Below are 24,229 nucleotides of genomic sequence, written 5' to 3' on the forward strand. Positions count from 1 at the left end.
AAGCTTCATTGAGTTTTGGGGGGATGTAATTCATCCCCTACACAGCAGGACAGCACATTAGTTCCAGTGCAGTGATGAAGTGGTGATGGTTGCTATTAATCCACCACAGAACAGAAAAAACAGATGAGAGGCAAAGTGCTGATACTGAGCAGTAAAGGTATAAAAGCACCCAAAGAACAGCTTTAAAAACTGAAAGAGGTAACTATCTCCTCAAATGTGCGGACATCAATGTAAAGACACAAGGATCAAGAAAGGACACAGAAATATGACACCCCAAAGGAAACCAACAAAGTTCCAGCAATGGATCCAGAAAAACAGCAGATTTGTGAAATGTCTTCATACAGAATTCAGAATAATCCTCTTTAAAATGTTCAGGAAGTCATAAGAAAATACAGATAGAAAATTAAATAATATTTGGAAAACAATCCAGGAGCAAAATGAGAAATGCAACAAAGAAATAGAATTGATTTTTAGGGCTGGCTGATCAGCCCAGTTGGTTAGAGCACTGCCTTGTAACTCCAAGATAAAGGGTTCAGATCCCTACCAGCCAGCTGCCAAAAATAATAATAATAAATAAAGTAAATAAATAAATAGAATCAATTTTTAAAACCAAATAGAACTTCTAGAAATAAAGAATATGCTATCTGAATGGAAAAACTTGATAGAAAGCCTGACAGCAGACTTGATCAAACACAGGAAAGAATCAGTGAGCTTGAAGACAGAATCTACAAAATACCCAATCAGAGGAGCAAAAGGAAAAAAAGAATAAGAAAAAAATGAAACAGAATTACAGTCTCTAGGGGACACCTTCAAGCAAAATAACTTCCATATGCTAGGTGTACCCAAAGGAGAGGAAAAAGAAGGAGACTTAGAAAGCATATCTAAGGAAATAATGGCTGAAAACTTCTCAAGTATGGATAAAGATGACAGCATCCAGATGCAGGAAGCTCAGAGGTGACCAATCAAATTCAATCCAAAGAGGAGCAGCACCCCAAGGCACATCACGGTCAAATCCTCAAAAACCAAAGATCAAGAAAGAATACTGAAAGTAGCAAGAGAAAAGAAATCTATAACATTCAGTAGAGCCCCAATACAGCTCTCAGAAGATTTCTCAGTAGAAACCCTGCAGGCCAGGAGAGAGTGGAATGATATATTCAAGGTGATGAAGGAATAAAAGCTGTCAACCAAGAATTCTCTATCCAGCAAAACTAAACTTCAAATATGAAGGAGAGAGAGGAGGGGCAAGATGGTGGAGCAGAGGTGCCCAGGGTGCATTCCCCCAACAGGAAAGGACCAGAATGACTAACAGCTAAACATTGATGGGCACATCTGTGGGAGAGTGTAGGAGTACAGCAGAGACTGGTGAGATCCCCATTGAGCGTGAATGCCCAGAATGGCAGCAGAGAGAGCAGAGAGAGGCACATGGCCGCAGCTGCCATGTCGCTGACACAGGAGGAATTTTCTCTTGTGGGAAAAACATAGGCAGAGGACCCACACCAACCCCCACCCTCACCACAGAGGCCAGAAGATCCTTTGGCAGGAAAACCCTGGAGCCAAAATGTAGAGAGCTGCCTAGAATACACACACTGCATCACTGTAGAACACTAGCACAGACTGTGCTCTCCCATCCCATCCTCATGTCCCAAGCCAATGCCAGACAGCAGCATCTTGAAACCAGAGCCCTAATGAGAGCACACCCTGCCATGGCGAGAGTAGCCACAGAGCTTCCCCAGCCTTAAGGCTCTACCCTTCTCCAAGAGCACTCACAGGAGAGGCTACAATGCCCTGATCCTGGCTTCAAGACTGGGCTCAAAATGGCGGTGACTCTAGTTCAGCAGTCTGAGAAGCCAGCCCTAGAACTGCTGAACGGATCCACCCCCACCTCCCCAGCCAGAAATAAGATGGGTAGACCCTGCTCAGGTGTACCACTCCCTATTTCTCCCTCTCACCCCCAGCCCAGCCAGCTGATAGAGTTGTGTGCACGTGAGCCCCCAACCTGGAAAAACAGCTCATTGATCTCTACCCTAATGAATATGTCTCTGGGCTGGTGGAAGTAGAGTGCATCCATGCCCTCCTAGAAAATGTGGCCAGGCAGTTCTTTCCTGAATAGTCGGACCCAACACACTTTCCAACAGTTCCCAAAGCAGCTGGATGAGCCCCTTCACTGCAGGCCTTCCTAGTGGCCCCGCCAACCACCCAGGAAGAAGCTGGGCAGGCCCCCTCTCTGCAGGCCTGCCTAGCAGTCCCACCCACCATTTGAGAAGCAGCTGGTTGGGTCCCCTCGTTGCAGGCCTGCCTAGAGGCCTTAGCAACTGTGCAAGAAGTAGCTGAATGGGCCCCCACAGCAGCCCCAGCTACTGCCCTCGCTCACTATCTGAAAAGCAGGTCAGCACCTCCACCCTTGGCAGACCAGCTCCTGAACGATGGAGTGAAGCATGACCTCACATCAGGACCCAAGAAATGAAACGGCAGAAGAACCACTGGCAGACCGACATTCAGCTAGTTGAGGCCAAGAACATCCATGCCCCTGACTGAGAGAAACAGCTCAGCTGTCATTTCCCTGGAAGAACCACTCCTGAGTCTTAGAGCCATCACATGCACGTTCATCTTAGTGATAAACAGCTTGGCTGACATGCTCCCGGTGAGCCCACCTTGGGTCAGAGAAGCAGCACAGAGACCCTGCCATTGGCAAACCAGTGCCAGAGATCCTGACACACCATATGCCCACACCCCCATCCTGTGAATCAATGCAGCAACTACATCCCCAGTGAGCCAACTCCTGAGACAACTGTCCCACAGAGTGCATGTGCACACCCCCAACCTGTGAACTAACACAGCGATATGTCCCCAAATAGCCAAAGCAATCCCAAGCAAAAAGAACAATGTGGGAGGGATCACACTCCCTGACTTCAATATATACCCCAAAGCTATAGCAATCAAAACAGCATGGTACTGGCACAAAAACAAACACACAGGCCAATGTAACAGAAAAGAGAATTCAGAAATAAATCCATGTACCTACAGCCAACTGATGTTGACAAGGGAGCCAAGAACACACATTGGGGAAAGGACAGTTTCTTCAATAAACGGTGCTAGGAAAATTGGAGATCTATATGCAGAAGAATAAAAACTAGACACCTCCTTCTCACAATATACCAAAATCAACTCAAAACAGATTAAAGGCTTAAATGTAAGACCAGAATCAACAAAACTTCTAGAAGAAAACATACGGGAAACACTTCAGGACACAGGTCTGGGTAAGATTTTATGAAAATACTTCAGAAGCACAGGGAACAAAAGCAAAAATTACCAAATGGGATTATATGAAACTAAAAGCTTCTGCGCAACAAAGAAAATAGTCAACAAAGTGAACTGAGAACCTGTAGAATGGGAGAAAATATGTACAAATTGTGCATCCAATAAAGGATTAATATCCAGAATATACAAAGAGCTCAAATGACTCAAAAGTAAAAAAATAAATTATCTGATTTAAAAATGGGCAAAGGAACTCAATAGACATTTTTTTGAAAGAAGATATACAAAAAATGCTCAACATCACTAATCATCAGAGAAATGCAAATCAAAACTACCATGAGATATAATCTCACCGCAGTTAAAATGGCTATTATCAAAAAGACAGAAAATAAAATGTACTGACTAGGATGTGGAGAAAGGGGAACTCATTCACTGTTGGTGGGAATGTAAATTAATACAACCATTATAGAAAACAGTATGGAGATTTCTCAAACAACTACAGATAGCGCTACCACACAATCCAGCAATCCCACTGCTGGATATGTGCCCAAAGGAACAGGAATGAACATGTCGAAGGGACACCTACACTCCCGTGTTTATCGTGGCTATATTCACAACAGCCAGGAGTTGGAAGCAACCTAGATGTCCTTCAACTGATGATTAGATAAAGAAAATGTGGAATACATGCACAATGAAAATCTACTCAGCCATAAAAAAGAATGAAATTCTGCCATTTGCAGCAACAGGGATGAGCTTGGACAAAATTATGTTAAGTGAAATAAGCCTGGCCCACAGAGAGAAAAAAATACCACATGTTCTCACTCATTTGTGGAAGCTAAACCAGTTGATCTCACAGAAGTAGACAGTAGAACAGTGGTTACTAGAAATTGGTGGGGAAAGGGTCAGGGGGAAGGGGAGAGGGTGGTCAGTGGATACAAACTAGTATAGAGTTAGGAAGAATGGGATCTAGTGTTTAACGGTAATATAAGGAGAGTACAGTTAACCACAAAGCAGTGTGCATCCTTGAATAGCTAGTCAAACTCATGCTGAATGTTCCTAACACAAAGGAGTGACAAATGTCTGAAATGATGGACATACTAAGATCCTGATATGATCATTGCCCACAGTATGAATGTACCCAAATATCATTTTGTACTCCATAAATATATTCCATTCTCTTGGGTCAATTAAGAAAAATAAATTAAGGAGGCTGGCTGGTCTGCGCATTTGTTTAGAGCATGGTGCTGATAACACCAAGGTCCAGGGTTCAATCCCTGTACCAGCCAGCCACCAAAAAGAAAAAACAATTTTTTATTATAAATAATGAAATTAAAAAATTGAAATGATACCATTTATTTTGTGAAACCACAATGGAATAAAACAATAAATCAATAACAAAAGGTGCCCTGGAAACTGTACAAATACATGGAACTTAAACAACTTGCTCTTAAACAACAAATGGGTCAAAGAAGAAATTAAAGAGGACATTTAAAAATTCCTGGAGACCAAGGAAAATGAAAACGCAACATACCAGAACCTATGGGATACAGTGAAAGCAGTTCTGAGAAGTTTCCAGCCAGCAGCCAACAAAACAAAACAAAAAAGGCTGACTTGATACTGAAAGAACTGCTGTACCCTGCCCAGGAGTTCAGAATCTTGAGTTAATGGTAAAGTGAAATTTGTGTGGTTCTGTTGTTTCTTTGTATTTTTATGGATTTTCTTATTTTTTAAATGATGAGCATGTATTCATTTTTACAAATAATAGTTATAAATATCTTTAAAGAACACTGCTGAATTTTATAAATTACTCTGCATTCATAAAGCATTCTTCCATTTCTCCACCAGGTGACAGCATAAGCACACCAAATAGTAGCAAAAATACTTTCCAAATATTTGGTCTGGAATTGAATACTGCTGCTAATTGCTCACATGTTTATTTTGACATGTTACTGCACAAATGATTCACTGCATTGTTTATTTTTCTGGTAAAATGACTATATATTCATTGTAAACTTGGTATATGGGAGAAAAACACAAATCACCTATGGTGGCACTACTCAGGTATAGCCGAGGTTAACAATCTGACATTGATCGTCATGGTTATAGATATGTGATGGAGAGCTGGCTGGCTAGCTGAGCTGCTTAGAGCACAGCCTTATAACACCAAGGTCAAGGGTTCAGACCCCATAGTGGCCAGCTGCGGGGAAAAAAAATTATATATATAAAAATATATATATATAAATCCTGCGGGAAAAAGCAAAATGTACTGCGGGGGCAGTGGTGGGCGGTGGGAGATACCTGCAAAGGATGCACGGTGTTCCATCCTGTGGACACTCTGTAACTTGTTTAACTGATCTAAATAAGTACTTTCGGCTGTTTTAACTGTCTTTAAATTATAAAAGAATTCGCATATAGAAAATATACAGATAAGAATGTTATAGGCACTCAACTAATCACTACCCAAAATTGATACTTGTTAATTTTTTGCCATCTTTGCCTCAGATATTCTAAAGAAATCATGGTTTACAGGCAGAATTGAAGGGTCCCTCTATTCATCTAATTCCTATCCTTCCATTCCATAAGTAACCTCTAATACAAAGATGGTATTTATCCTTCCTATATTTGATCTCAGAATTTAACTAAAAATGTTCCATAAACAATACAGTATTGTTTTGAGTTTTAAAATTCCACACGTAATCATAAATGTATATCCTTTATTCAGTTAACATTATGATTTCGAGATTTACCCATGATCATATAGATTTAGTTAATTTTACCTGCTCTAAGGTAAATTCATAAATATAATTTATTAACACATTCCCCAGTTGCTAAGCATTTAGGTCGTTTCCAGTAGTTGGAGATCAGTGCTCTTGTGATGGAGCAGTGCGGGCGCGTTCCTCTAGGGGGCGCGCCTAGAGAAGAACTGAATGTGAAGGCCTGAGGCGTTGGGATTCTCAGGAGTGGCTGATGGAAAAGGATGAGGCTCCTCGGTTCTACGAGATACGGCCGAGTTGTCCTCCCACATCACTCCGCTTTCCAATTCGGCCAGTAGTAAACGAGAGTCCCACTTCCTCACATCCTGGCCACCACTGTGTGGTAGGAGACGTGGCTTAAGCACCTTTGAGGTTGAGCATATTTTCGTGCTTGCTGGCCAGCAAGGTTTTGTCTTTTGTGAATTTCCTCTCCAAAGCCTTTGATTATCATCCCATTGGGTTCTTTGTGTTTTTCTTATTGATCTGTACATTTTTTGTATATTTTGATTCAGATAGGGTTTCTACAGGAAGCACGTGGCATGCCCAAACCAGGTAATTTAAGGAGAGCTTAATAAAGGGACTGTTTCTAAAAGCATGGGCAGGTTCGCTACCTAAGGCTGGCAACAGTGGCAGTGCTCAGCACCACAGGCCTGAAGTGGCAAGGAGTGTGTGGGGTGACAATTCTCCCTGGATTTGTCGGCATTCCTGCACGGTCTGGGTGTTTGGAGCAAAAGGCACTAACGAGCTTTGCTCGAGGCACAACCAGCCTCTGGAGCTAGACATAGGGACCTAATAAAGATAGGGACAATCTCCCTCTTCAGAGGCATTCCAAGCCTCTAAAGCCTGCTCCTTCCGCTCCCGGGGAGACTTTGGCTTGCCTTCCAGTGTTGCAAACCTAGAGACATTTCTCCTCAGCCCCTGAGGGGTTTAGTGGCATTCCAGGTAATGAGTCCTCTCTGGAGGGAAGGACCTGCTGGCCATTAGTAGCCCTGACAAAAGCTCAGTTCGGGGTTCTTCTCCTGTGGGGCAACCCGTGCTCCTGCAGGTGAATGCCTGGCCCTCCCGGCATGGCCTGTGGGAACTGGGGTGTTGGGTACCAACCCAAGATGTTGCTTGGGCTGCTGCTTTTTGCTGTGAATAATAAACAGTCTGCGTCTCTGACCATGGCTGCGGGGTCCTGACTCTGGATATGAACATGAGACTGTGCCAGGCTACCTTGTTAGCTGGCAGGTGGGGAAAAGCCTCAGCCCCTTCACAATTTCTGACTTCACGGGACTGAGCAGAGACCTGGAAGTGAATGTACTAACAGGAGCTAAGCTTTGATGGGGGGACATAGCCAGCAACAAGCTCATTTTTATGAAGTCGGCAACACCCTGATACCAAAGAGAATAGAAGTTACCAGGGCTGGGAGGAGGGAGAAATAGAGAGATGTTGGTCAGGGGGTACACAGTTCCAGTTATGCCAAATGAGTAAGTTCTGGAGATCTAATGTACAGCATGGTGATTTTGGCAACAATACTGTACTGTACACTTGAAATTTGCTAAGAGGGTATATCCTGAGTGTTCTCACCACATAGAAAAAAAAGTATGTGAGGTGACGAATATTTAATTAGCTTGATTGTGATTATTTCACAGTATGAAATTTCAATCACCATGTGATTATTTCACAATGTATATCAAATCATCAAGTTGTATACCTTAAATATATACAATAATTTTTTAATACAAGAAAGCTTTTAAAAAATCTCCCAAAGAGCCGGCAGCACTTTTTCAAACAAGACTACAAAGGCACAGGCAACTAAAGAAAAAAATACATAAATGGGACTAGTCAAACTAAAAAGCGTCTGCATAGCAAGGGACACAATCAACAAAGTGAAGAGACAACCTAAAGAATGGGAGAAAGTGTTTGCAAATTGGAACACATAAGGAACTAAAACAACTCAACAGCAAAAACCCCAGATAACCCAATTAAGAAATGGGCAAAGGACCTGGACAGACATTTCCCAAAAGAAGATATACAAATGGGCAACAAGCACATGAAAAAATGCCCCAATCACTAATCACCAGGGAAATGCAAATTAAAACCACAATGAGGTATCATCTCAAACCAGTTAGGACGGCTATTATCAACAAGACAGAAAATAACAAATGCTGGCAAGGATGCAGAGAAAAAAAAAGTCTCCTACATTGTTGGTGTGAGTGTAAATTGGTACAGCCACTGTGGAAAGCAGTGTGGAGGTTCCTCAGAGAACTGAAAATAGATCTGCCTGAGGACCCAGCTGCCACACTACCGTGTATATACCCAAAGGGAATGAAATCAATACATCAAAAAGACACCTGCACTCCCATGTTCATCACAGCACTATTCACAATGCTCAGAAATGGAATCAACCTGAATGTCCATCAGCGAAGGAATGCATAAAAAACAAACAAAAAAACCCTGTGGTATACCCACAATGGATTACTACTCAGCTATTTTTAAAAAATGATATCCTATCATTTGCAGCAACATGGATGGAACTGGAAACCATCATGTTAAGTGAAGTCAGGCACAAAAAGATAAATACTGCTTGATCTCACTCATGTGGAGTTAAAAAAAAAAGTGGTTCTCATAGAAGTAGAGAGTAGAATAATGGGTGCCACAGGCAGGGGGGTGGGTGGTGGAAGAAGAAGGGGAAAAAAGGGCGACTAATGGGTGCAATACTATGCTGTCTACCATAACTGAATCATTGCGCAGTATGTGCGTGTATTGAAACAGCACACTGTACCCCAGAAATATGTACAAATAAATGTTAAAATAAACCAACCAACCAACCAACAAATAAATAAATAAATAAAATATGCAAAAAAAAATCTCCCACACGTCATTCTTTTGCATTTAAATGTTGATCAGCTTAGAGTTTACTTAGCTGAGAAGTGAGTTAGGAATCTCTGTGAGGTAGAGTGAAGGCTAGCCTGTTTTAGAAATGAGATTCCAAAAATTCAGTGACTTACAGTACAGATATCACAAAGGGACTAAGAGGGACATTCCAGATCAATGGGTGCCATGGTTCCAGTCACTCAGGGATTTCTGGTCACCACAGGAAGTTCTGTCGGACCTCACTGCTCTGGAGTCTGGAGACTTTTTTTTTTTTTTTTTTTTTTTCGTTTCAAAAGAACTTCACAGTGAAAGGACATTATTGATACTGTCCTGTATCTCCAAGTGTGGCATCACAACTACAGCTTTATCTGTGGTCCTAAACTGTGCTTTATCACTTAAAATATAGATATCACTTAAATATTTTTTCAATTGGTAACATTGTTAGTTCTGGAAGAAAGGTCTTAGTCCATTCAGCCTGTGATAATAAAATACCATAAACTGGGTGGCTTACAAACAGAAATGCATTTCTCATAGTTCTGGAGGGTGAAAGTTCAAGATCAAGGTGTGGCAAATTTGGTGTCTGGTGAGAGCCATTTTTTGGTTCATAGACGGTGCCTTCTCGCTGTGTCTCCCTCCACATGGTGGTAGGGGTTAGGGAGCTCTCTGGGGTCTCTTTTATAAGGGCACTAATCCCATTCATGGGGGCTCCACTCATGACCTCATCACCTCCTAAAGGCCCCTTGTCTTATTACCGTCCCTTTGGGGTTGAGGATTTTAATATGAATTTTGAGAGACAAACATTCACACCATAGCAGAAGGAAAAGCAACAGACAGGTCTGTGTAGTGGGTAAAAGGTGTGATATCTTTGCAGTCGAGTCGGCCTAGTTCCCCTCTGGGTGCCATCAGGGAGCTAGTGTGACTGCAGTGCTCTCCGTTGAGGAACTTGCTTGGTGTGGGCTCCAGGAGGTGGGTGGTATTCTAGTGAGTGTGGGTTTTCTCACTCTATCTCCTCTATGGGTTGAGAGGGACTCTAACAAGCAGTGACAGCACTTGCTGAGGAGGAATCTTTGGGCATTTGCATTATTAGTGTTCCCATCCGATGTCCTTAGGGTCCACAAAGGTGGTTTTACCCTACTTGTCAGGCTTTGATGCTGTCCTTGAACCTGCGTCCGCTGCCGTATAGGCACGCGCAGCGTTCCGGGTGGGCGCTTGGAGCAGTCCCTGTGTTCTCTCTATTCTTTTCCGGGAATGCAGTCAGTAGATGGCAGCAGTGCCACTCACGAAACTTGATACCAGGGAACTCGCTCATAATGCACTGAGTTAAATGTCACCACCCCCAAGATGTGTGCTGTTGGTCAGTCCTGGTATGAAAACATGGAATCCTAATTAGCAGTCACCAGGAGTCCTCCACTCTATCTGCAGGCAAGGGACTGGCTGTGGCGTGACCTCCTCAGCGGCCTCAGCTCAGAGGCACTCTCCTGGTCCTGACCTACAGTGACTGCCTTGATTTCCCGAGCACTAGCCACCAGCCTGTCTCTGTGTCCCTCCTTTCTGTTTCTCTCCATCTGTTGCATGTACGGCCCGTGCCAGGCACCACAAATCCCACAGATATTTCTCGAGCAGCTCAGCAGTAAGAATGCAGAGAAGGAGAGAACTAGACGTCCCTGCCCTCTGAGTAGTCAGTCATTCCAGATAAAAATGTATCAGTGCCTGTCCTAAAACGAGCAAGCTTACTTTTAAACCTTTTAAAATTCTCTGAGGTTTTTGATTGTGTTTAGTTTGGACTTTTAAACAACAGAATGGCGATGGGGCCAGCAGCATCTTCCGTCCCGGCAGTGAAGGTAGAGATTTGATTGCTCGCAGAAGTGGGCTCGGGAGAGTCTTCACGAAAGCCTGCACCTGCGAGCAGCAGCACGTGTGGCCGAGCCCGCAGGCTGCTTCCGTTCCCTTGGCGGCGTTCTTGCCCTCCACTCAGCCTCCTCAGTGTTAGTGGGGCCATGGGACAGGTTGAGGTGGGGGCTAGCCCGTAGGGAGGGGCCGGATCTTGGCCTCCCCTCTCTCCCCCCTCCTCCCAGTGCCACCTTTCCATTAGGAATTGATGGGGTCTGGTGGCGGTAAGGCCGAATCCACTGCATCTTGTCCTTGTTTTGAAGTAAACGTTCATCAGACTTCTATAATGTGGAAGTCTTGACCATTCTCAAGAAGGAGAGAGTGACCAGGAATAGATGCTTTGTTGGAAAGTCTATGTTAACCTGTGGAAGATTTGATTTTGTTGTTTAGTTTTGTCTATCATGCTTTCCTTCACTGGGAAACAAATTTCTGCACAAAGAGGGGAAGATAGAAATACCATCCAGCTTAAGGTCAGTAACAAGTGGTCAGAGTTTCTGAGTCTGGAGTGACACGGGTGCGAAGGGTTTTTGTCCGTCCTAGCTTGGATAAGACGGCAGGATTTCCCTTCTTAAGTTTGATGTATCTAAGCAGTGTTTTCCACAGGGTTAGACTTTTTAAAATTTACTCACAGGGAGGGAGTTACGGGGACTGTGTAGGAGCACCTAGATAGAAAACATCAGCTCTTCAGAGGTTACTACTGGAGAGAGGGAAGAAAATACAAAATTATTTTATTTTAACCTGCACAGCACACCCTTATGTGTAAAGAAAGAACCGTGCTGTGTTCCTAATCGGCGGTGAAAGGGTGAAAAACAGCACTTAATTCAGAGCACCACCACTTCCCTCACGCTGCAGAAAATTGGGTCCATTAGCTCACATTGTAGAAGTGATTTGCAGGTCAGAGTCAGAAACATGTCCTGAGTTTGCGTTGCTTGTTTGGCTTGTTTTTTCTTTCCCTCCTGGACGCCAGCAGATGGCTCTCTTTTCTCCAATATGTCCTTTCAAAATACCTTGAAAAGATCTTGGTCCTGGCAGCCTATGTCACAGTCCCCTATGTGTGGTCCAGCATGGTGCAGCTGAGAGCAGCCGGCACTGGGGTTGTCACAGATGAGGCACAGCAGCATGGGCCGGGAGGGTTCTTCCTGACCTCTCCCTGCCCCAGGTGCTTTAGGTACCTCCCCATGACCTTTCACTGAGAAACTCTTTTTAAAGCAGGAAATGCGTGCCTTTTGTGAGCCACTGAGAATGACACAGCACCGGGAGCTCCCTATTGGCTGTGGGATCCTTGTCCCTCTGGTGTGTGAACCGCGCACAGGGAGGGGGCCAGGAGTGTGGGAGGTGGAAGGCAGGTGCGGTGGGATGCAGCACCCGCCAGCACAGGAGGAAGCTTCCGAGGGGGCCTCCAGACACAGCCCCTCCTGACAGGCATTCTCGCGGCCCTGGACACCACGCTGCAGCCCACAGGTGTGTGACAACCTGCTTTGAGGAACACTGGCTTAAGGCACTAACAATAATTCTGCAAAAACGTCTATCCACTATGGATTTCCCTACAAGAGAAAATGTAACTGAGTGGGACTTCAAGTTTGCATTCTTACTGAAATAAAAACAAATGGAAATTAAACCACCCTCCTATCACCAGTAAACCGCAGGAAGATGCCCTCAGACGCCTGTAGGTGTGAGGTGGACAGTTTGAGAATGGAAAGGAGTCAGACTGCTGAGAGTGGGGAGACCAAGGTAGGGGTGGGAGGGAGCTTGACCTCCTCTGCCTCCCTGGGACAGGTTGGGTCTTGGAGTCAGGTGCACCATCTGTAAGGGGGGGACCCACCAGTCAGAGTCCTGGATTGGAGTCGGTGCCCAGAGCATGCTTTGCGATGTCAGCAGAGGCTCTTCTGTTTCAGAATCGAGCGGGTGATGGGCAACAACACCACGGTGAAGATGGTGCCCATCAAGATCGTGCACTCGGAGAGCCGGCCCGAGAAGGAGAGCCGCCAGAGTCTGGCGTGCCCAGCCGAGCCGCCCGCCCTGCCCAGCGGCCTGGAGAGACACCAGATCAAGACGCTGAGCACGCCGGAGCAGTCCTACTCCCGCTTCTGCGTGTACACGCGGCAGGGCTCTGAGCCCAAGCCCCCCAGCACCCCTGCGCCCCTTCCCGGTCTAGGCTACGTGAGGGCCAAAGAGAAGACCGTGGAAGAGCTGAAGTCAGAGGCACTGGCCAGGGAGATCGTGGGGAAGGATAAGTCCTTGGCCGATATCCTGGATCCCAGTGCAAAGATTAAAACCACCATGGACTTGATGGAAGGGATCTTCCCCAAGGACGAGCACCTCCTGGAAGAAGCCCAGCAGCGGAGGAAGCTGCTCCCCAAGGTCCCCTCCCCGAGGACCGCAGAGGAGAAGTAAGTAGATGCTCCTTTCCAGTTTGTGCATGATTCTGCCGGCATCTTAAGGCTTAAAAGGGAGAGGGGTGCGTGTCTGTTTCTCTGTTCTCATGACTGCTCTTTGGGGGGGGGCAGGTTTTTATGAGTGTTCCCCAATGCTGAGAACTTTATAGCTTTTTTGTGAGCCTACTGAAAGTAAAGCTAAGGGTCAGAGACCTTGTCCCTGGGGATGAAGACTTCGGTGGGTGGCAAAGGCGTGGAAACACACGTGCTTTGCAGCCCGCTGAGCTTTGCTGGCTGGAGGCCCGTGTGATTTATCATGATGCCCACAGCTCTCCTTTCTCGTAAGGCAACAGTTCTCAGCGGGGGCCATTGTCTGCCCCAGGGGACAGTTGACACTGTCATACTCTGTGTGTGGAGGAGAGCTCCTGGCATCCGGTGGGTGGAGCCCAGGAATGCTGCTCAGCATCCTACAGTGCACAGGACGGTCCCCACCACAGACAACTGTGGGGGGAGTTCTGACGTGAGAAACCCCAGCATAAGAGGACAGAAGGCTTAGACTGAGTATCTGTGTTTCTTAACAAGTTGGGCTTCTAAAATTTATTTGCACCTGCTTGAACAAATTCGTCTTGTTAGTTTTGTAAGTACCACTGTCAGGTCTCTCTCCTTCACTCATTTGACGCAAAGGCATGTGTGGTGGCATCTTCCCTGCTGTTTCTGCCCGCTCCGTCACCACAAGCATCAGTCATGTGCTGTAGGGTGCAGTGCCCATGAAATGCGGCAGAGAAGGAGAAAGAGGACACACTAGAACCAGCAAGAAGGAGCGACTGTGGCTGCTGGTAGGAGGGTGCTTGGGAGTGGCTTTTGCAGATTGTGCCATACACGGCCTCAGCCACACAGACCCCAGACTCCAGGAGGGGACAGTCTGTGCTTTCATCTCCCCAGCAGAGATTTATGGATGTTCCTGCTCATCCAAGTTTTTTGGCCTTTTAAAAAACTACATTTCAGGGCCGGCCCATGGCTCACTCAGGAGAGTGTGGTGCTGATAACACCAAGGCCATGGGTTCGGATCCCTATATATGGATGGCCGGTTCGCTCACTGGCTGAGCGTGGTCTTGACGACACCAAGCCAAGGGTTAAGGTCCCCTTACCGGTCGTCTTTAAAAAAAAGAAAAAAAAAAAAAAAACAACTACATTTCACAGACTTTATGAGTATCCATTTGGCAAAGTTTTATTTTTTAGTTTTAACTTCGTCACCTGTTTTGTTTGTTTTTGGCTGTCTTATCTCCCTTGCAGGTGTCCTAATGTTAGTGCCAGCATTTATTTATCACAACCCAAGAAGCAGGGCTGTGGGGGCACCTGTGTGCACGGTTGCAGCTAATTGAAATTCTGACATCTTTACCCAGGAAAGAAGAGCCGAGTGTGCCGGCAGCCATGTCCCTGGCCACCAACTCCACTTATTACAGCACATCAGCCCCTAAAGCTGAGCTGCTGATCAAGATGAAGGACCTAAAAGAGCAGCAGGAGCCCGAAGACTACTCAGGGAGCGACTTGGACCATGACCTGTCAGTGAAGAAGGTAGGAAAGCCAACCAAAAACCATCACATGTTTAACTCCCGAGAACTTGCCCAGGCACTTGAGAATCTAGTGGTAGACGAAACAGAATAGAGCCTTTCTCTGAGGGAGCTTATGTTCACACAGGAGAGAGAGACAGACAACACAAAAACAAATATATCCAATACAGGATCAGCAAATCTGGCCCACTGCTTGCTTTTGTAAATAAAGTTTCATTGAAATACAGCCACATTGTTCATTTACATATGGTTTGTGGTGGCTTTCACACTACAGCGGCAGAGTTGGATAGTTGCAACAGTGCCCATATAGCCTGCAAAGTCTAAAATATGTACTATCTGGCTCTTGACAGAAAAACTTTGCCCAACTCTTAATGTAATATGTCGAGTGGTAAGAAAATTAAAACAAGGCGAAGGCATAGAGAGGTTAAAACATGTGATTATTGAGAGGGCTCTGATGAGGTGATAATTGAGCAGAGACCCAGAGTGACATGAGGAGCAAGGGCTGTTTTTGTCTGGCATGCTGGGAAGGGGGCTAGCCAGTGCACAGGTCCTGGGTGGGAGCCTGGTGGCATGTTGGAAAAGTAGCAGAGGCCAGTAGCTGGAGCTGTGTGGATAGGGAGAGAGGGTTGCAGATGAGGTTGGAACAGGATTCAGGGACTGGCTGTTTAGCTCACTTGGGCGAGTATGGCACTGATAATACCAAGGTCAAGGGTTTGGCTCTCCATACTGGCCTGCCACCGAAAGAAAAAAAAAAACAGGATTCAGGGACAAATAGCCAGGTGGCCATGGCAGTCACAATAGGGACAGAGTTGTTCTTATCAGTGCCAAAATCATTACTACTATATTAGTTTTAACTGTCCATGGCACGTCAGCAGGCCAGACCCGTGACATGTTGTTACTACCTGTTTTATACAGGCAGGACTTAATATAAAGGGACAAAGGTATTGCCAGCGAAAGTCAAGCTCAGAGGATAGCATGTATTGTTTATTCCAGGGGACCTGAGTTTGCGTAAATCATCACTACTAGGAAAAGAAAAGGAGTGAACCAGCATTTTGTGCGTGTTTGCTGTTGGCCTAGCACTATGGAAAGAGCTTTCATAAAAAGTACTGGAGTTTTGTTGTTGTTGTTTTTTGGGGACAAAGACCTTTGAAAACAATTATGTTGAAAGTCTACTAGTGTCATTAGTGATTTTAAAAAAATACCACTGGTTGATTTCAATTATGATAAACGTGTTCTGGAGGAAATATTGAGCCTCATAACATATGTAAAGGAAAATTATTTCAATTTAAGAAATAATAAGTTTTTGGCTCAAGGGATTAAAAACAAGTGAAAAGTAAGGGTTTTGTTCTAGGGACTTTTAGAAGCCCTCTCTCTGGCTCAGGATACTGTTTTATTCTGGTGGTATTTTCATCTAAAAAAATATCAAAAGTATTTTCAGTTTATCCTAATAAAGCCAGAAGAACTGTATGTACCATCTGAACCATTTTAATTTAGGCACACCCCAGCTGTAGAGAACTACATTCCTTACACGCATGTCTTGTTTTCTGTGATGGGATGAACTCGGGAGCAGCGTGCCCTGACGCTGCTCACCTTCACCCATGTGGCTCCGTGCACCTGCTTCAGGATCTCACCAGAAATGACTGCTTCGGGACTGAATGGTTGCTGTGAGCTTGCAGCAGGCTTACATTTCTAGTTCAATAAGCAAATGCCACATATCACAGTTCTCTGTGGTGTTGGTGGGTCCTATTTTTTTGCTTGATTTGACAAAGAGGCCAGTGCTGTTATTTTTTCCACCTTCTTTCCAGCATCCCCGCGTTTCTGATGTCACACGTTTTTGCAAAGTGTGCTCAGGTGGAGTCATGCTGGAGAAGGTGGCCGCAGTGCAGATGGGGACTTGATTGGTCACCTGCTTTGCAGCTGCTGTTGGGGAAGCAGCCAGATGTGGATCCAGCATTCCCAGAGGGACTGCAACTTGTGATCACAGTGCCATTGGGAGGTCATAGAGCCCAGGACCAAATCAGGTGACCCCCTGCTTTAGGAGAAGACTAAAGACAGAGGCAAGAGCATGGAGGCCCCATGCCATGAGGTGGTGGGGGCTCCGGTGACCAGTGGGAAGTGCTATGCTAGGACAGTTAATGTGTTCTTTCACCTGGGCAGCTCAGGTGGACTGTACCCAGAAAAGACACCACCCAGGTCAAGTTGTGAGGGTTCTTCAGGAGAACCGAAGATAGCCGATTGGTTTGAGTTTGGGACCTCTGGTTTTTACTTGGAACCAAGAGGCAGGCACAGGGCCCAGAGAGAAAAGACCTTGTTTCCCCGTGGGATGGAACAGAAGGTGGGTGGCTGGGGTGGACCCGGGTGGAGGAAGGGAACGGCCCAGGTCTCAATCCTGCAGCCTTGGCCCATGCAAATGGAGAGGTGAGAGTCTGACCTCTGCCACAACCAGATCTTATCCCAGCATCTGGAATGCCATATGCTGCAAGGAATAAATGGACAGGCTCCGGGGGTGGGGCTGAATGGGCAAGTACGGTCTACAGTGGCGAAACCACGGGCACCCCGGGTGTGCTGATAGCCCTTGATGTGTGTGCCTCCCTGGGCTGGGCGGGTCTCAAAATCTTTGAAAGTCTGTACTTCTTACAGTGGCCCTTTAACAAAGAGGGGAAAGATGTTTTTAATAAAAATTTGCATATGATGTATAAAGGGATCTGGACTCCTCGTAGAGTGCCCGATTTCAAGTTAGCTCAGCTGAAGTAGGTTTTAAAGGCACATTTTCGTGCACTGGTGTGAAATCTTCATTACCGTAATTGCTGAAGAATAACGACACTGAAAAATTACTGAGCGTGCTGGCTTGAATCCTCCTATAGCCACCGTTATCTGCATTGCTTAACGTATTCACTCAGGTTAGGACTGGTGTCAGGTGAGAATTTCAGAAGTTCTCCACCCTTGTTTTCTATTTTCTGTTGTTTTCATCAAGTAATGAGTATCTAAAATACAGCCATGTTCACAGCTGTGGGATTCAAAGCTGCTTTAAACAATCTTGGATCCCTGTACTGGCCAACCACCAAAAAAAACCAAAACCAAAAACAAAAAAATCTGTCCAGATAAGTAGGTAAACACACACACGCTCTGAGAGAAAACAAAGGAAATCTAGATGCATAAAATTTTTCAAATCATGAGGGAAGAAAATGTCTGGACATTCTGAGCAACTACAACCTGGCCTGGAAAAGCCAAAATAGTTTATAAATTCCGTGTACTCTTTCTTAGGAGAAAAACCATGCAGATTAATCAGCAGTGGGGATCATAAAACTGCTTACCATTTTAATCTGCTGGAGAGCTAGAGGATGCAGGACCCTGAGTAGAGCTCATATCTTCACATTTTTTTGGATACATAAACGCTAGGTGGAGATTCTCTTTACAAGTATTGGTGTGAGACAAAGACCTTGTGCAATCAGGTAATATGAAAGATCTTTTCTGGCTGTCGATTGACTCTTCCTGCTGAAATAGTCCTCGGGATAGTCGTTTGTACTGGATTGTAGCTCATGAGATCGGGGCAGCAGCTCCTCTTCCCACACTCCCACTGTTGATAACTGATACTTACCAGGCACTTACTAGATGCCAGGCACTGGGCTAACCCTAGCATGCTGTCTTCTCATTCGCCATCATGCCAGTCCTCAAGGTAGTGGCTGCTGTTACCTCTGTTTTGCTATGGGACAGTGTGGCCTAGAGAGCTTAAAGGAGACTTTGGCCTTGTGTCTGTCGAGTCCCACACATGTGCCTCCTCTCTGCTGAGCCCTGCGGACTCCCTGTGGGAGCAGAGTTTGTAAATTGCCCCAGGGAGGGGTGATGGCGTGGACCATTTCCGAGGATCTGCTTGACATAAACAATGTCACTTGTGATAACATTGTTTAAAATGTCCTAACCTTAAAAATCCTAACTGGAATTTCATATTCACATGAGATGTTTACTGCTTACTCGATTTTGTGCACCCAAGCACTGTTCAGTTTTCAGTCCTTTTGCCACATGCTACCCAGGTCATGTGTTGGCATCACAGATCTGGGGGCACCGTGCGGGTGGTAGATGGAAGAATAAAGACTGGTGTGGCCGAGGGCATCTCCAGCAGGCCTGGCATCAGCGAGAGTTCTCTCGAGGCTGTGGGGGACTTCTCTTGAAACTGGGTTTTTTCTAGTTCACCTTGTCCAGGCAAACACCCAGTGACACGTGCTGAGAGTAGATTCAATGGCAGAAGCATAGCCGTCATCTGAAGAACGTGGTTTTCACAGGGCAAGTCCTGCCCCTCGCACTCCTTTTGAGGTATCCCCATAATTTCTCTCCAATATAATGACCAAGAAGGAGAATCTATATATTTTACCACAACAGACTAAGTCATTTATTTGCATTTCGGTCAAGTTGAAATCAGTAGGTTATATTAAAAGACTGTCTTTTAGCTTCATTGGCACCCCTTTATTTATCTTGATTTTTAATTGCTGGTTATATGTAGAGGACACTTTCTAATCATGAAATTCCGTACTGGAAGTAAGACTCAATCATTCTCTAGGTGTAAGTTTTTAAATTGGAGACTTCCAAAGGATGAAGCGGGAGGCATCGCAAAGGTGCCAGGACTCGTTGCAGAGACAGAGGTGGGAGCGTCGTCTACTGCTGAGTAGCACCAGCAGCCACACTCTAGCGTCGTCTAATAAGACATTAACAGAACGAAATAGGTTCATCGTGTTTTATTTTTACATGCCAGTAATTTAACCAGGCATCACTCTCTTTCCCCTAGTTTCATAAATCCTGTTATTTGATCATGCTAAAGTGACCTTTCCCCCAGTCAGGCCACGTCCAGCCAGATGGCATGTGCAGAGATGGAGGTAGCTCTGGCACAGGGTGGGGCAGACCTAATGCATGTTTCTGTGCTGCCCTGTCCCCAACAGCAGGAGCTCATCGAGAGCATTGGTCGCAAGCTGCAGGTGCTCCGGGAAGCCCGGGAGAGCCTGCTGGAGGACATCCAGGCCAACAATGCGCTGGGGGATGAGGTGGAGGCCATCGCCAAAGACGTCTGCAAGCCCAACGAGTTTGACAAGTTCCGCATGTTCATCGGGGACCTGGACAAAGCGGTGAACCTTCTGCTGTCACTGTCAGGCCGCCTGGCCCGGGTGGAAAATGCCCTGAACAATCTGGATGACAGCCCTTCTCCTGGAGATTGGGTATATGCAGACTGACCTGGAAATCAGGGATCCCCTGGGAAGGCTGTTCACGGGGTGTTGTGAAAGGTGGCTTCTTGAAGCCTGGCTCAGTTTCTGCATGGCCTGCCCAACTCCTAGTGCGAGATGCTATGGAAATGTCCAGTGCACACTCCCATTCTTTACTTTTAATTGAGGGAGAAACATGCTAGGAAGACGCAGTGAGGCGTTGCTGGGATCTTCCCACTGATAATTCCACTGATCATCACTAGTAGTGGTCTCTTTCTGGAAAACGATCTCTTTCTAACTTTTCTTTAACCACGTGTAAGTCCGTAAATGGAGCTTCCTACCCCCTGACAGATGGTAAGTGCTCAGTGATAGATGATGTTGTATTGCTATTGATGCTCTGATTTAAGAAGAGTGAGTGAGTGAGTGAGAGAGAGAGAGTTTGTGTGTGTGTGTGTGTGTGTGTGTGTGTGTGTGTGTGTGTGTGTGTGTGTGTGTGTGTGTGTGTGTGTGTGTAGATAGATAGCAGTCTGGAAAGAATCCAAGGACTTCAGCTTTTCTCCCATTCTCAAGGTGTGCCACTTTGAGACTTTTCTCAGAGGGTCTGTCTTTCAGTTTTCTCACTTGCAAAATAAGGGAAATAATATTTACCTTGTTGGCTTTACAGGTCAAATGTCAGTAAAACATCTAGTTTCATTCTTTGCACATAATAGGCCTTCAGAATGATCATCTTTTATTATTAATACAACATCTTCACTGTTCTCAGAGGGGAGCAGGAAAAGCCCTCCCCACCCTCCTCCAGATGAGGTTGGTTTCAGGCTGCCCAGAGAGAGCTCATGGTGCTGGCTTCGAGACTGCAGCTCTCTTGCAGTCGGCCATCGACCCTGCCACAGGAGGGTTTGAACCTTAAGTAACTGGGGGATGCACCCCTATTTCCCTTACGTTCATGTTCCATTTTGCGCTTTTTGCCATCCTTGCCAAATTTATCCGAAAGAACTTAGGAAAATAACATGAACAGGACAGAGAAACTTATTTGTACATAATTGAAAAAGTAACTGCTCAAAGTATGGATTTAGGTGAAAAAAGTAGGATCGTGTCTGCAACTGTCAGTTCAGCTCATCTTTTGTCCCTCTTGCCCTCCTTGTTCATGGAACTGACAGACTTATTTAGAAAGGAATCACAGTGCTAGGGAGGGAGCTAGTCTGGGGTCCTCCTAGGTGCCTGGCTAGAGCCCTCGCTCCTTCCCTGGGGCGGTGTCAGAGGTGAGCAGCCCGGGACACTGAGAAGGCACCTCCATGAGCCTGGCTGCACTGCTCCCTGCCTTGGCTGTGTGTAGTTGACGCAGCTTCAGCTCCCAGGACCTGAGGGACATGTGCCACTTGCACATCCAGGTGCACTGCAGGGGCTGGTGTTCAGCATAGCCAACTGGCTGAGACTGTCCAAGACAGGCAGCCGAGATGCCGGGAAGCTGGGGTTGTCAGACACAGGTGTGCTAAGGAGGTAAAAGGTGCAGAGTCGGGTTTTCAATGAGTTCCTGCAAAGTCTTTTTGGCTACACAGTGAACACGTGGGCAGACATGGACATGTGGTGTCCCACCCTGACCTCAATCTCAGCAGCTTCCAGGCACTGGTGAGCCTGGCCTATTTTAAGCCTGAACCGCATTTTGAGAATCAGTTCACCTGTTTCCCTTTGGGGTGGAATTAATTTGCTTTGCCTTGCCTCTATCCATGAAAATATTCTGTCTCTTTGTCTCACACATGCCTAAAGATCAAAGTGTTCCACAGAAGGGGGCAGGATGCTCAGTAAGGTGGTGCGGTGACAGGCACCTCCCAGAAGCTGTGCGCCAGGGCAGTTTCTGCTCTCAGCTCTGTTTACTGATAGCTCCTCTTTACTGAACTCTTTCTGTGTGCCTGGCGTTTTGCGAAGTCCTCCGCAGTCTGGGTGCTCACGGTGGATGTGAGTAGCATCCACCGAGATGTTGCAAAGCGGCAGAGTAACAGTGGCTGTCCCGGTGCCCAGATGCAAATCAGGAACTCCGGCCTGGCATCCAGCAGCCTGCCTGTGAAGACACTGAATGTTCTTTCCTTTCTTAGATTTCATTACACTCGGATTTTGTTTTCAACACAAAGAATGATCAGTGTTTGAGGTGATGGGTGTGCTCGTTACTCCGACTTGATTACACATGGTATACATGGACCAAAATATCACTCTGTACCATAAATTTGTACAATTATTACATATCAATTAAAATAATAATAAAAACATGAACCAAACAAACAGAAAAAGATGCCCCCGAGTGGATTGTTTTCAGAATCCGTGACTTACCTCATCCTTCTAATCCTATCTGGTTTAGATCACAGTTATCATTTTAAGTACATTTATTTTACAACTATTAAAGTGATTTAATTACAAATTAAAAAAAAACAACTTGGAGCTTCTAGCAAAACTGGATGTGTGTTCTACAAGGCAGAGTGACTGTGTCATGCTTTGGGGACAGAGTCATCTGTGTCCCCCAGAATGGGACCCGTGTAAGGAGCAAGGAGACTGATCCCCAGATGCCCATTCACAGACGTGCGTCTCCCGCCTCCTTCTGTGCCCTCTTGTGTCCCGTCTGCAGATGCACTCACAGACTCCTCCTGCGTGGAGGTTTAGAAACCCCACCCTGGCGTTTCCTTAGAGTATTTCCCTTTTGCTGACTTTCCCACAGCGTTATCATAGAAAGAGCTTTGACAAAAATAGGAACCCTGTGTCCTTTGCCCCTTTTGAGCATCTCAGGATTCTGTTGTTTTTTGTCCTTGGTTACTCTTCTGCTCACCACCATTCCTGTTAACTGTTCAAGGCAGGTGGGCGGAAACTCAGGCGGTCCATGAGTGGCCTCCTGGCCGGCTAGGGCTGGAGCCACTGGAAATACTTGGTGTGGGTTCCATGGGATCTTTGGTGGCATCAGGGTTTCCATCGATGATGTTATGGCTGGCCATGGGCCCAGACTCAAAACTTGCCAGTGTTTTCAGGGGACTGGCCAGAGCCCCTGCTTTAGTCCTGGTCCTCAACAGGTCTGTTTTTCTCTCTCTCCACAGCAATCGCTGCTCGAGAAGCAGAGAGTCCTCATCCAGCAGCACGAGGATGCGAAGGAACTCAAAGAGAACGTGGACCGCCGCGAACGCGTTGTGTTTGACATCCTGGCCAGCTATCTCGGCGAGGACAGCCTCGCGGACTACGAGCACTTCGTGAAGATGAAGTCAGCCCTCATCATCGAGCAGCGGGAGCTGGAGGATAAAATACGCCTTGGCGAAGAGCAGCTCAAGTGCTTGTCCGACAGCCTTCCGCCCGAGAGAGGCAAATAAGAGATCCGTCCGGTGGAGGACGGACATGGGGGCTTCAAGCTCGGTCCCCAAGGATGCAAGTGCAAAGCCCAGCCTGTATTTATATCCTGCAGAGAGGATCCTCCAATAGCAAAGTGGCTGTTAGAAAAGCAATAACTTCCGTGTGTGTTTGGGATGATTTATTTAATCTTTTAGTTTCCCCGTTGAATGCTAAGCAGAGAGGCTCACCCTCAGCCATCCTCCTCTCACCATAGCTGCCCATAATGCCGGGCTCTGCTGAATGGTGAGTTGCTACCATGCAGGCTGTGGGCGGGGTCCAGGTGCCCGCAGTGGTCATTTCCAGTGGGAGATCTGCTGCTCCTCCTGTCTTCAGACACTGAACCCACAGCTCAGGAGGCAGCTGAGTGTCATTAAGGTGCATGAGCGTGGAGACCCTGGTGCGCATGTATTCTCTTGTGATTCATCAGGTGTGGCTGCCACGTTCAGTCCCTGCTCACTCAACAGTGTGTGTCTTCGTTGTCTCTATCATATAATGATGTTCTCTGACCCAGCAAAAATGATGATGGTAATGATAATTTATTAATATTTTGGAAAGATAAAAAGAAAAAAAGGTTAAAGAAAAGTTAAGTTTCCTAACGATTAAAAACAACTGAAATGAACAAACTATGCATTGGGCTCACTCATTCTAAGATTAAAGTTGCCACTTAAATAATGTGCATGCTTTAAAACATTCACACACAAGCAAACAAATAGTCCTTCTCATCCTACGCCACAGTTTAAATGATAAATTACTTGGTTAAAGGTGTGTCCCGCAATAATGTGTTTGTTAGCCATCTGTTTCCCAAGACCAAGAGAGTGTTTCTTAAGTTACTTTTCCCCCCGAACATTTATTTTGTGTGCCTGTGGTCATTAATGATAACTGGCTACTTTTCTTTTTTGCCTCCTTGAATCTGTTACCATGCCATGAGGGCCACAGCCCACGTAATGTGAGACTCCTCCTTCTCTTTGTCCCGAGGT

General features: G+C 45.9%; 2 protein-coding genes across 2 annotated transcripts in view; both read left to right on the forward strand.

Annotated features, from left to right (window-relative positions):
- Positions 1 to 24,229, forward strand: part of LOC134367152 (G-protein coupled receptor 143-like) — a 188,941-nt gene that overhangs the window by 101,241 nt on the left and 63,471 nt on the right. The window lies entirely within an intron of this gene.
- On the forward strand, positions 11,822 to 23,233 carry LOC134367011 (protein Shroom2-like). Its single transcript, XM_063083661.1, has 5 exons — positions 11,822 to 11,916; positions 12,653 to 13,147; positions 14,536 to 14,707; positions 19,635 to 19,907; positions 22,967 to 23,233. The coding sequence occupies exons 1-5, from the start codon at positions 11,822 to 11,824 to the stop codon at positions 23,231 to 23,233; spliced, it is 1,302 nt and encodes a 433-aa protein (XP_062939731.1).

Source organism: Cynocephalus volans, chromosome X (assembly GCF_027409185.1).
Source record: "Cynocephalus volans isolate mCynVol1 chromosome X, mCynVol1.pri, whole genome shotgun sequence".
NCBI classification, from domain to species: domain Eukaryota; kingdom Metazoa; phylum Chordata; class Mammalia; order Dermoptera; family Cynocephalidae; genus Cynocephalus; species Cynocephalus volans.